The 14,263-nt window shown below is 44.1% G+C and overlaps 1 protein-coding gene across 1 annotated transcript in view; it reads right to left on the reverse strand.

Moving 5' to 3' along the window:
* Positions 1-14,263, reverse strand: part of LOC120997243 (cytochrome P450 2K4-like) — a 113,345-nt gene that overhangs the window by 33,619 nt on the left and 65,463 nt on the right. The window contains exons 6-8 of the mRNA XM_040427247.1: positions 11,899-12,075; positions 10,033-10,174; positions 7,368-7,552 (exon numbers count right to left, since the gene is read on the reverse strand). Coding sequence (XP_040283181.1) covers positions 7,368-7,552; positions 10,033-10,174; positions 11,899-12,075 — 504 coding nt within the window. The remainder of the gene's footprint in view (positions 1-7,367; positions 7,553-10,032; positions 10,175-11,898; positions 12,076-14,263) is intronic.

The following is a 14,263-nucleotide window of genomic DNA, read 5'->3' on the forward strand; positions in this document are numbered from 1 at the left end:
GTCTTAGTCAGGGAGAGCTGTGCTGTGGAAAGGACAAACAGTGTAGGGAGTGAGATACGAATATTTTCATTAGAAAAACTTTTCAGAGACCCAAAAGTCCTATTAAGGACTATTGTGTGTGTGGCAGCAATATCTATTTTTAGCGCATCCTGCACTAAATAGCGTGCAATAGTTAGGCCGCTGCAGATAGCGACATTAGCTACACCACATCTCCTGTGTAACGTGTGCGCATCCAAAAAATATCTGTGACATCCAGTGTACTTTTTCCGTAGACAGTGTCCGCTGAGGACAGTGACATTAGCTGCGCCTAATCTCCAGTGTAAAGTGTGCGCATCCAAAAAATATCTGTGACATCCAGTGTACTTTTTCCGTAGACGCTGCCCACTGCGGACAGTGACATTAGCTGCGCTACATCTCCAGTGTAAAGTGTGTGGATCCAAAAAATTTCTGTGACATCCAGTGTACTTTTTCCGTAGATGGTGTCCGCTGCGGACAGTAACATTAGCTGTGCCACATCTCCTGTGTAAAGTGTGTGCATCCAAAAAATTTCTGTGACATACAGTGTAATTTTTAAATAGACAGTGTCTGCTTCTGACAGTGACATTACCAGTGCCACATCTGCAGTGTAACCAGTGGCGTAGGGATCGCCATAGCAACCATAGCAGTGGCTATGGGGCCCTACGCCACTGGGGGCCCGTCCAAAGCGCATAATTTTTTTTTTTTTTTTTTTTATTAATGCAAACACGACACACACAGGCAGGCACAGCCAGCCAGGCCCGACCGCCCGCCCACTGGGCGAGGATCGGGCGGTCCGCGGCTCGGGCCTGGCTGGGGGGAAGGAAGCCAACAGGAAGGAGGAGCTGTAGTAGGAGCAGGCGGGCCTGGGCCGGGGCGCACTGTCTGCCGCACACACAAGGAAGGAGAACATGAGGTAGGCGGTGGAGGGGGCCGGAACGGGGGCGTATCAGAGGCGGAGCCAGGCTGGCACCAGCGCAGTGCGTGCAGGAAAGATTTCCTCCGGCTCCGCCTCCTAGAGTCCTAGTAACTAGAGGGAGGACTCAGGAGGCGGACTCAGGCGGTGGAGGGGGCGGGGCCGGGCCGGGGTACCTGTTGGCTGTTGTGGAGAATGGAGGGTCCCGCCGGCCGCACTGGCGCCAGTCAGATTAGGCGCTATGCGGCTGGCGGCTGATATGCTAATCTGACTGCCCGAAACCAGTCTGGCTGAGCAGAGCAGGTGGCGGCGCAGCTCAGAGCCTCAGACACTCAGAGAAAGTGAGAGAGAGGGGAACCCACCCGTGACCTCACAGTCACTCCAGTCCTCAGTCTCAGTGGAGTCAGTGCCTGCCTCACTGCCTGGTCTCCACTCTCCAGTCCAGTGACAGACTCAGTCCCGCCGTGACACCGTCGGTCGTGCCACTCCAGTCTGTGCCTGGCTGGCACCTGCTGTCTGTGTGACTACAAGTAAGTGATGTGAATATGTGATTCATTGGAATTTAAGGAAGTGAGATTATTGAGAATTTATGATTTCTGAGATAATCTAAATTCTTAAGGGTACTTTCACACTTGCGACAGGATGGATCCGACAGGCTGTTCACCATGTCGGATCCATCCTGCGGCTATTTCGCCGTGCCCGCGGACTGCCGCTCCGTCCCCATTGACTATAATGGGGACGGGGGCGGAGCTCCAGCGCAGCACGGCGGTGCACGGAGAAAGCCGCCGGACTAAAAAGCCTGACATGCAGTAATTTTAGTCCGGCGGCCTTTCTCCATGCACAGCCGTGCTGCGCCGGAGCTCCGCCCCCGTCCCCATTATAGTCAATGGGGACGGAGCGGCGGTCCGCGGGCACGGCGAAATAGCCGCAGGACGGATCCGACATGGTGAACAGCCTGTCGGATCCGCCCTGCCGCAAGTGTGAAACTGCTCATGGCGGTGGGAGATCTAGGATGGGTGTTTGGGTGGGAGCTCTGGAAGGGGTGGTGGGAGGCCCGATAGATATGTGGGGGGCCCATAATTTTTTTTTGCTATGGGGCCCATGCATTTCTAGCTACGCCCCTGAGTGTAACATGTGCGCTGAAATAATTTGTCTGTGACATACAGTGTTCTTTTTTCAATAGACGGTGTCCGCTTCTGACGGTGACATTGCCAGTGCCACATCTGCAGTGTAACGTGTGCGCTTAAAAAATGTATCTGTGGCATTAAGTGTACTTTTTCAATAGACTGTGTCCGCTTCAGACAGTGACATTACCAGTGCCACAACTGCAGTGTAACGTGTGCGCTTAATTTTTTTTATCTGTGACATACAGTGTACTTTTTCCGTAGACTCTGCGGACAGTGACATTACCGGTGGTACCTCTCCTGTATAACATTTCCCCATCCCAAATACCTGTGACATTCCCTGTAATTTTTTATTAGCCGCTGGCGGCAGCATTGACATTATTTGCGGGATAATATCTTTTTAAATTTGTTTGGGCATACACTTCCAAATCCTACGCTACTGTACGTGTGACATACTTTCAAACATATATAAAATTTAATATGAAGAAGGCGAGCAGTAAGGGACGGGGAAGTGGCCGTGATGCTAATGGTGCACGCAGAGGGCGTGGCCCTGGGCGCGTTGAAACTGTGCCTGCTGCCAGAGCACAAGAAAAACAATCATCCACGATACCTAGCTTCATGTCCTAGTTTGCAGGGCAGCGCAGGACACCACTCTTGAAGTCAGAACAGTGCGACCAGGTGGTCGGTTGGATTGCAGCAGATAATGCTTCCAGTCAGTTAAGCACCACCCTTTCTTCCACCAAGTCCAGTCTCAGTAGCCAAGTGTCTGCTCAACTGAATCCTCACCCTTCCTCCCACCATGAAGAGTCTGGGCAAACAAGGGATCCCACACTCGGATATTCTGAGGACCGCTTTTCAGTGCCATTCCTTGATTTGGCCCTCTCACCAAGCACGCTTGAAGAGGGACAGATCTTGTGCCCTGATTCCCAAACTCTTGAGCATCCACAGTCACAAGAAGATGATGGTGGGGAACGACAATTACTGTTTAATGAGGTGGAGGATGATGAGACATAGTTGCCAATAACTCAACGGCAATTACTGTCTCAAGAGGTTGATGAAGAGAATGAGACACAGTTGTCAATCACTGAGGTTGTGGTTAGGTCAACAAGTCAGGAGAAAGAGCAGAGTGAGGAAGTGGAAGAGGAGGTGTTGGACGATGAAGTGACTGACCCAACCTGGGAAGGTGGAAAGCCGATCGAGGACAGCAGTACAGAGGGGGAGGGATCTGCAGCACTGCAACATGCTCGAAGAGGCAGTGGGGTGTCCATAGGGAGAAGGCGGGCCACACCAAACAGGCCCGCAACTGTTCCACGGAGCAACCCCTTGTGGAAATCTCACTTGCCAAGGGTTAGATGTTCCGCAGTATGGTGCTTTTTTGAGGAAAGTGTAGACGACAAAACAATAGTAGTTTGCAACCTGTGCCATACCAAAATGAGCCGGGGGCGTGAACACTAGCAACCTCACCACCACCAGCATAATCCGCCACATGTCATCCAAGCACCGTAATAAATGGGACAAGCGCCTGGGTCCACAATCTGTGTCTGCGGGTCACACCACTGCCTCCTCTTCACCTGTGTTATGTGCTGGCCAATCCCCTGTCAAAGGCGCAGGCCTGGTCCCGCCCTGCACCTGGACCTTTGCAAGCACCATCCGCAACCACATTCACTTGCATATCCCAGTGCAGCATACAAATGTCCTTACCCCAGGCCTTTGAACGCAAGTGCAAATACCCAGCCACCCATCCACAGGCCATAGCACTAAATGTGCAGCTTTCCAAATTACTGGCCCTGAAAATGTTGTCATTTAGGCTTGTGGACACTGAGGCCTTCCGCATCCTGATGTCGGCGGCCGTCCCGCGTTACACAGTCCTCAGCGGCCACTATTTTTGTGGTGTGCGCCGTGCCCTCCTTACAACTACATGTGTCCCGTCACATCACACGTGCCCTGACCAACACAGTTACTGGGAAGGTCCACTTAACCACGGACACATGGTCAAGTGCATTCGGCCAGGAAAGCTGCATTTCCCTGACGGCACACTGGGTGAACTTTGTGGAGATCGGGAGCGAGTCGTACCCTAGGATGGCACAGGTGGTACCGTCGCTCCACCTCCTCCTCCACTTCCACCTCCAAATTATCCGCTTGCAGAACCTGTCAGCCATCAGTTGGTAGCTGGAAGCAGTGTAGCACTGCAGTGGGGAAGCGGCAACAGGCCTTGCAGAAGCTGATATGCTTAGGGGACACACTGCACAATGCCGCAGAGCTGTGGCAGGGGATAAGAGACTAGACTGAGCTGTGGCTCTCGCCACTCAACCTAGAACCAGGCATGGTTGTGTCTAATAATGGCAGCAACTTGGTGACGGCTTTGCAGCTCGGCAAGCTCAAGCACATCCCATGCCTAGCCCTCGTCTTAAACTTAGTGGTTCAGCGGTTTCTCAAAACCTACCCCAATTTGCCTGAGCTACTGGTGAAGGTGCGCCGTGTGTGTGCACATTTCTGCAAGTCATCGATAGTTTCAGCCGGTCTGTCAACACTGCAGCAGCGCTGGAAATTGCAAGCTCACCGGCTGTTGTGCGACATAAGCACGCGCTTGAACTCGACAATCCACATGTTGGCCAGGCTTTGTGAGCAGCAGAGGACAGTAGTGGAATATCAGCTGCAACATGGTCGTCGCCTTTCCAGTCTGCTTCCACAATTCCCAAGCGAGGAGTGGGCATGGATGTCTGACCTCTGTGAGGTTTTAAGAAACTTTGAGGAATCAACACAGATGGTGAGCAGCGATAACGCTATTATCAGCGTAACCATCCCACTTCTGTGTCTACTCAAACCCTCGCTGCTCACAATTAATGACGCAGTTGCATGTGGAATAGGTGGAAATGGGGGAAGACATTACACAGGGTGATAGCCAGACCACCCTCAGTTCATCTTCTCAGAGCTAATTGGACGATGAAAAGGAGGAGGAGCAGGAGACAGTTGCCTCCGCTACAGAGGGTAGTACCCATAGAAGTTTAATTCCAGCTGTTCTGTGTAGCTGGGCAGAAGAGGAGGAAGAGGATGAGGAGATTGAGAGTCATCCATGATGACGACAGTGAAGTCTTGCCTGTTGGTACTCTGGCACACATGGCTGACTTCATGTTAGGCTGCCTTTCCCGCGAACCGCGCATTATACGCATTTTAGACAATACGGACTACTGGTTGTTCACCCTTCTCGACCCTCGCTACAAAGACAACTTCTCATCTCTCATTCCTGTTGTGGAGAGGACGAGCAAAACAGTGCAATACCAGAAAAATTGCTCCAAAAATTTCCATCTGACAACGCTGGCGGCAGAGTCCGTAATTCCTTGGGCAACTGAGGAGGGAAGACAAGGGGAACACATAGCAGTTCCAGCAGAGGCAGGGCAACACTTTTTAAAGCCTGGGACAGTTATGACACCCCACCAGCACCCTCACCCTGATGCACAGCCTACTGTCACAAGGAGGGAAACATTTTGGAAGATGGTGAAGGAGTACATAGCAGACCGTGTCTGCATCCTCAATGATCCCTCAGTGCCTTACAACTACTGGGTGTCCAAGCTGGACACGTGGCATGAACTATCCCTTGGAGGTGCTGGCTTGCCCTGTCGCCAGAGTTTTGTCTGAGCATGTATTTATTGCTGCTAGTGGCAGTATGAAAATGATGACAGGTTGACTCTTATAAAAAATGAACAAGGCCTGGATTGACCCTGGGGGGAGACCGCCTGTTGCAACTACAGAACCATTTTTGTTGACTGGAAGTTAAGTAAAGCGTGGATCTTAGAAATGTTTTGGACTTGGGGACAGCAGGAAGTGGTTAAAGACTTGGATGTATGATTTGAAAGCAGGTCAGAATCAAAGGTTATTCGTCGCCTATAATGCCCTCACATATAATGTTGTGGAGGGTCAGCTCGCCTGCAGGCCCTCGCATATAATGTTTTACAGGGTCAGCTCACCTGAAGGCCCTCACCTATAATCTTTAACAGGGTCAGCTCACCTGCAGGCCCTCGTATATATTGTTTTACTGGGTCAGCTCAACTGCAGGCCCTTCCATATAATGTTTTACAGGGTCAGCTCAACAGCAGGCTTTCGTATATAATGTTTTACAGGGTCAGCTCTCCTGCAGGCCCTCGCATATATTGTTTTACAGGGTCAGCTCACCTGCAGGCCCTCACCTACAACCTTTTAGAGGGGTAGCACAGCAGCAGGCCCTCGCCCCTAATGTTTTAGATGGTCAGATCAGCAGGCCCTTGCTCCAAATGTTTTTGAGGGTCACCAGCAGGCCATCAATCATAATGTTTAAAGGGTGTGTATGATGCCCTCCTTCATGTGTAAAGGGTGTATTGGAGTGTCGGTTCCTTGTAATTGTTGGCAGCCCTTTCACTTAGTGCATAGGCTTTATCAGTGTAGGAGTTCCACTACCTGAACAATTGTAACACAATCTGAATGAGGCCCTCCTTTATGTGATATACAGGTTGTATCGGAGTGCCTCTTGCTTGTAATTTTTGGCAGCACTTGCACTTTATATACAAGTAAATATACAGGAAAGAATGTTTCCTAACAATTTTTTCGCTAAAATCTATTTTACCTTTGGTTTTGAGTGTATTATTTTTAGTTTGTAAAAGTGGCGTACTACTCAGACAACATCGTTCCCAGCAGCGACCTGGGAGTCCAAAATGCCATCAATTTCTGACCTTTTCCTATGACCAGACACCCTCCCCTCTTCAGAGCAGGTTTAATGCTCGGGTTCTCCCATTGACTTCCATTGTGCTCGGGTGCTCGGTACTGCCCGAGCACCCGAGCACTTTGGTGCTCGATTAACACTAATAAGCATCTGATTGATGGAGATGCCATCAATGGGAACTCCACTTATCCTGAGGACAGGGGTCCTGATTCCTTCAATTGAATGGTATGGCTGTGAGTATGTGTGCTATTTCCATCAGCCCTATTCAGAATGAATAAAGAAGTGGCTCACATGATCAAAGGCTGATCCATTCAATTCGGGGATTCAGGACCCCTTTCTCAAGATCTGTGGGGGAACCCATAACAATTAAATGCTTATCCCCCTAGCCATACTTAAGATGCAGAAAACAATGTCCCAAAACTTTAATATCAATGATTTATTCTTAGGATCATCTATTAATATCAGATAACTGAAGGTGCAACTCTCATAAGTGAAATTAAGTAAATAATGCAAACAAGTTCCATCTAACCCAGGGTTGTGGAGTTGCCTGCACAACCTCAACCATATGTATGGAGCTGTGTCTGGGTAAACAATTACAGTATTGCAACATGGTGCTTACCTTTGGAATGAAATAGCCTTTGAGTGTAGTATCTTGAGAAGCTACACGTGGTGTAACTTTAGACAAAACATCCCCAAAGCGCTGAAATTCCTGAATGACAGCGTTTACATATGGCATCTTTTTCTTGTGTTCCATTAGAGGTTGAGCTGTTCCAATCACTTTATCAATTTCATTTTGCACTTTTTCTGCCAGGATAGAGATATTGATTATATTTTAATGAATGAGAAAAGGTTTATATGAAGGCCCACATCTAAATTTTAAAGGGTTTGCCTGAGATTAGGAAAAAAAAAAGTCTGCTTTTAAAGCACCATTAATTCCAGAATGCTGTACATACAAAATGACGCATAATATACAAAAGCAAACACAATAAAAATTAACTGAGTCACAGACAGGTACAGAAGAAGAGAGTCTTGTCTAAGAGGTCTACGATCTACAATGGAAGGGGAAAGGAGACAGTAGGTGACAGTAGAAGCAGCTTACATGGTAGTGTAGTGGCAGCTGTGTTATTGTAGCTTGCAGGCTTCCCTGAAGAGGTAGGTTTTTAGTCTGCTTTGAAGATTTTGGAGGTTGGTTTAAAATTGGATGTGTTAGGGGGTACGCAGGAAAAAATATTTTAGATGATTGTGATAAGAGCAGACAAAAAGACAGCAAAGAAAGATGTCCTGGTAGGAACAGAGATTAAGCACGAGAATGTATCAGGAGATTAGGTAACAGATGGGTGGAGAGGACAGATTGTGGACAGCCTTGAATGTTGTGAATGTTTTCAACTGAACTTGCTGGCAGATGGGTAGAGACTGGGGAGAGATGAGGAGTCAATTGGAGGTGTGCAAGGGTTTTGGATGGAAAGCCACAGAGGAGGATGTTGCCTCAGTCTAGATGGAGGATGATGAGGGAATGTGCCTGGTTAACCAGCAGGTGGCAGCAAACACGGCAGAGCTGTACTTAGAGAGAATGAAACTCTCAATTCCATTCTAACCCCCCACTGGAGAAAATTGGGCTAGTCTTACTTTCTGCAGGAAGGGTGGGGACCAGTTAGAGCTAGTGTAGGTTACCTCGTGCAAGGGGAATGGTGTACAGGGGCACGTCTTTGCTGGACGTTCCCACACCAGCCAGAGTACCTTAAGCTTTGCTGGCCAGGGAGGCTGAAGCCTAAAAGCCTCAGGAGCCAGGAGATTATATCAGCTGAAACATAAGTTTAACTACAGAGAGAAGTGCAGCATAAAGAAGAAGCCAAGTTATCAAGTCAGCTTGTCAGTACAGCAGAGTGAGAAAAAGATACATCAGAATTGAGTTTACCTGCCAGTTTAATGCTAAAGACTGCTGGAACTAAGACAAAGCCTGTAAACTGTTGGAAAAAAATGTTTATTCAAAGTAAAGCTTCCATTAAACTTAATCTCAAGGTCAGGACTCAAGTTATTCTTTCCAATCCCTCAATTATTCCCTCTTTTTATTGCTTCAGAGCCAAAGACTGGGGTCCAGCAGTATCCAGGTAGGAGCACCATGACACATAAAGAGACATTTAGGCCGCGCTACACCACTCGGCATTCCTACACCTGGGACGGGAGAGAGAGGACCCTGGGGGGAGGCCGTCCGTAGCAACTTCAGCACCATTTTTGTTGACTGGAAGTTGAGTAAAGCGTGGATCTTAGAAATGTTTTGGACTTGGGGGCAGCAGGAAGTGGTTAAGGACTTGAATGTATGATTTGAAAGCAGGTCAGAATCAAAGGTTAACCCAAGGCAGTGAACCTGTGAGACTGGGGAAATGATAGAGCCATAAGCTGATTGATAGAGTTTGTGGAAGCTGGGTGGATGTGTGAGTTTGTGAACAGATGCTGAAGTCAGCTTTCTCCATGTTGAGTTTTAGTAAGCATAAGTAGAAGGAGGAGGATATAATTGATGACACTGAATGTTTGATTGGTGTACAGTATGTGAAGATATAGAAGAAGGCCTCTCTCAGAAGTAGTGCCACTCTTGTCCATAGGCAATGTCTGGTATTGCAGCTCATCCGGAAAAAAAATAATAATAAAAGTTGAGGGATGTCAGCATATGTTTTAAGGAGGTTCTTTATTCAGGCATAAAGTGAGCTGCATTATGGCATTTCTCTTCAGCTAAAATGAGAACATTACTCATTTTTATTAGTTCTTATGCCTGAACTAAAAACCTCCTTTGAGGATATACTAATGACAATCAACTTTATTTTTAGTTTTTTTTTATATTCTGAAAACTGAACTGACCTGCATGGAGGACTACCATGGTACTGCAGCTCAGTCACATATAATTTAATCAATACTGGTGCTAATTCTGAGGGAAAGAAACAACACAGAGCTATAAGGAAATGAGATAGGAAGTGAGAGTAGAACCTGCTTATACAGTATGACGTTTAGAAATGGGTTGCAGGTTGCTTTGGAAAGTTTGTATATTGAGGGATAGTGTGATTCCGATGCATTGGAGAGAGTCCTAGATGAAGGGGGAAACCCATCTGTTCATATATTCCACTGCAGAGGCCTAAATGAGTGACCATCCACAAAATTCATGAATGAGTGGGTCCACCAGAGTAGAAGCTGGAGCCCCCAAATCTACTTTAATAAGGCATATGAACAGGGGTTTGTTGTCCTCAAAGACCCCCTTTCCATTGTTGACTTTTTAATTGTACAGTATGTCTTACTTTGTATTTCCGGATATTTTATCATTAGTAGAAGACCCCATCTCAATGTGGCTGACGTGGTCTCTATTCCAGCACCAAACAGATCTCCCACTAGCACAGTCAGGTTGTCATTGTGGTAATACTGAGTGGATTCTTCATTTTCCTGGCAAAATAGAAGTCATATATCTCTAATATTTCTTTGTTTCAGTTTATTCAAGAAGAGATTGGATTCCTTTCTTGGAGGACATAATATTCAAAATTATATTCATACATTTCTGGAGATGAGAAGTTGATCATGGGATTTAGTCATGTTTTTATTTTATTTTTTTGTTAATACGGGTAAACTGGCATCTGCCTTATAGAACACTTTTGACTTCCTCTGGATCCACAAGGGAAATTGGACTTTATGGACAAGACATTTCTTTTTCAGTTTAAAACAATATAACATGGATGTTCTCTTAATAGATAGCCCTCTTCACAATCTTTACACTTCACAGGAGATGTTAATATTTCTTAACCGCCCTTAACTTTCATAAGATACCATTTATGAGGTTACGTAAGAATGTCACAATTGACCAGTGAATCACTGGCAGTGATACATTTTGTCATGCAATACCAGATGATAAATGTGCCACTGATCATTAGAGACATACAGTTCCATTGGCCTACCCATATTCCATATGGAAAACTGCCTTAAAGTTACTGTACCACTTCCATTGTGATGGAGTATTTGTATTACCACTATATACACAGAATGCTGCAGTGGTGTGTTTGAGTGTGGCCAGATGGGGCAGTAGTATTCATGGTTTCTGATAGTCTCTGGGTCATGCAGTGATAGGAAGGTTTTACCTTTCTCTGACAAAATGCTCTGCAGTCCTCTTCTGTGGCCGCTCAACTTTCTGCTGCTTTCTTCAACTGTATTCATCAAGAGCTGGCACTTATACTGTCACTTTTACTTTTGAAATCCCCAAGGGAGCTTCCTTGTGCAGCACTGCTCTCTTGCGGCACACTCATGTGCAGCTCACTCTAAACTAACTTCTATTTCCTACTAGACAGGCTATGGTGCTGAATGTCCTTAAAGAAACCAGTCCTCCATGGAATCTTACTGGAAGTACTTTCTTTTTTCATACCTGGTCATCTCTCGTCACTTATCTTGTCATATCTCCTGTTACCTATTGTACATGATGGCACAGCTTTAAGAGTGTCGAGTGAGGTCTACAAATCGGACCAGGACCCAATTACTTTTCATAAACATCTACCAAACTAAATGTAACTGTGTACAATAATAAAGTATTAAATTCTATGTACTGTGTCTATTGTAAATTCCTCTGTACAAATCACTAGTCAGTCCACACTTGGAAAATTGTGTACAATTTTGGGCCCTGTTGTATGAGAAGGGCATTGCTAAACTAGAGCAGATTTCCAAGGAGGGTGGCCAAAGTAATTAAAGAAATTGGTGAATTGCAGTACCAAGACAGGTTAGCAAACTTGGAATTGTTTAGTATGGAAAAAATATAATTAACGACCTTTTACACCCAGGCCTGCAACCATGACAAAAGGACATCCTCAAAATCAAGTGGAAAGAAGGTTTCACATCACCATTGATGGGGACTCTTTACTGTAAGAGCAGTGAGAACACAAATCTTTCTTCCAGAGGAGGTTGTGATGGTTAATTCATTTTACAAGTTCAAAAGGGGTCTAGTGTCAAGCACAAATATCAGAGATTTACCCTGATTCTCATATTGGGCAATTGGGATGAATGTCATAGGGATTTTTTACCTTCCTCTGATCCACAAAGTAGAATTACAGGCTGGACTACATGGACCTGGACCTTTTTAGTAATTTCTTAATTGCTTAACTCAATAAGTGGTAAAATGCTCATCATACCTCTTGTTGCTTTGCTAAGAAGGCATCAATAAGGTTCCTCTGGTCATTTACATCCAGGTTCTTTTTATATTTTGTAAATGTCGCTCTTATAAAGTTCTGAAACTCTCTACGGTTTCCAGCAACTGTTCTGTGAGCTCCTGGCAGCCATCTCATTAGAAACGGAAAACTGTTGCATAGCTTAAAGAAATAAAGAAAATATTCAAAAATACTTTTTTTTAAACCTTAAACCCAAAGAATGTGATAATTTAACCCCTTAAGGACACAGCATATTTTCACCTTACTTCATATTAGTGGTAAATTTGGGTCAATATTTTTTATCTTTATATATAAGAAACATCCAAAATTTACAGTGAATTTAGAAACAGTCACAATTTTGTAAAGTTGAATTTCTCTGCTTTTAAGAGAGCAATACCTCATAATATATTTATCATATGTCTTTGTGTTGGCATCATTATGTAAACATCTTTTTATTTTTTTTAGGACATTAGAAGATTTAGAATTTTAGGAGCAATTTTTCAATTTATTTTTCAATAATTTCAAAAACTGACTTTTTTTGAAGGGCCAGTTCAGTTGTGACCTGACTTTGAGGAGCTTACATAATAGAAACCACCCATAAATGACCCTATTTTAGAAATTACACCCCTCTAATTATTCCAATCTAATATTTAGGACTTTGTCAATCTTTAGGTGTTCCACAGAAATTAAAACAAAATGAAAATAAAAAAATAAAAAAAAACATTATTGTGAAGATTTTCCATGTCAACACAGAAAGAGTTAACAGCAAAACAAACATGACCATTTATTACTCTAATTCTGCATTTTATAGAAACACCGTATATGTGATCATAAACTGCTGTATGGGCACATGGCTGAGAAGGTATTCCTACTGTAGAAACAGTTTTGAGGGATTATAGTAAATTCTTTGACTCAAGATGTTTTGTACAATTTAGAGACTCTTGGCTGTGAAAATGAAAACATTTTATTTTTCCAATAAAATGTTCCTTTAGCTCCACATTTTTTATTTTCACCTGAATATAGAGACACCCCATATGCGGTTGTAAACTGCTGCATGGGCACACTACAGGATTCAGAAAGGAAAGAGCGCCATTAGGCTTTTGAGGACAGGAAGAAAAGGAACATCTCTCGGCGCAAGGAACCAACCAGAGGTAGATGGTGAATCTTCAAGAGTTTTATTGCAATCACACAACGCGTTTCGGGGAAAGGGTCCCCTTCATCAGGTGAAGAAAATTGCATAGAGAGTGGACAAACATGCTGGATATATATACACAAAAATGGTCACATGCAAACAAGGTCAAAGGGGAGGTGGGCGTTACCTCAAGCAGAAACAAAAGTCATTGGTACATAAAATAATGCAAATGGGTATACAACTGAACAAACTAAACCTTTTGAGTTTACAGACTAATTCATAAATGTATTTATAAAACATAAACATGAAGAAGCATCGCCTCTAGATGTAGCCCATGGCTGGGGAGGAGGAACAGCATCACACAGAGTCACATGACCGCAGTTCCGATCATGTGACTTGTGATGCAATGCTTGTTGCTGGGAGACAGGATGCTAAACAGCCGGCTTAGAAGGAAGCTCGGCATACTGAAAGGTCCTGCGTCATGCTGCTTTCTTGATATGATCAGCAGCGCTACAGAAAGAAGAGAGGTGACGCCCTACTTCACTAAAAGTAAAAAAAAAAAAAAAGTAAAAAAAAAAAAAAAAGTAAAAAAAATATAAAAAAAAAAAAAAAAAAAAAAAAAAAAAACATTGGCAGAAAGATTACAATAGATAGATAAATAAATGAATGCATGAAATTAGTCCAAGATACAAATTAATAATTTGAATGCAGAAAAAAGGAGCAATCCAAAAGCAAATATCTTGGATGTAGATTTATAATATGACATATATATAAAAAATTCATTAATCCCACAAATAATTCCACAAACAAACGCCATAAAATTGAATAGGTGATATCAGATCTGTACATATGGGATATATGAATGTATATATATATATATATATATATATATATATATAAAAACAAATGCACATCTATAAAAATAGTGCATAATAGACACTACAGACTAAAAAATAAATAAAATAAAAAATAAATGATTAGATAATAAAAATCGAAATTTATATATAAATAGATAATTATGAACATGATTAAAACAACAATATTGATGATGTCGAAAATTGATAATAAATAATCTATAATATCAGTAACGGTAGTCATGTGACCCTAAAAGTTTATTTCAAAAGCCTCATTCAGACCGTTTGGATTGAGACAGTCGAGTTTAAAAATCCAATACATTTCACGTTTGCGAAGGGTCTGAATGGTATTCCGACCCTTCGC

The sequence above is a fragment of the Bufo bufo genome, chromosome 4 (genome assembly GCF_905171765.1).
Source record: "Bufo bufo chromosome 4, aBufBuf1.1, whole genome shotgun sequence".
In the NCBI taxonomy this organism is placed as follows: Eukaryota; Metazoa; Chordata; class Amphibia; order Anura; family Bufonidae; genus Bufo; species Bufo bufo.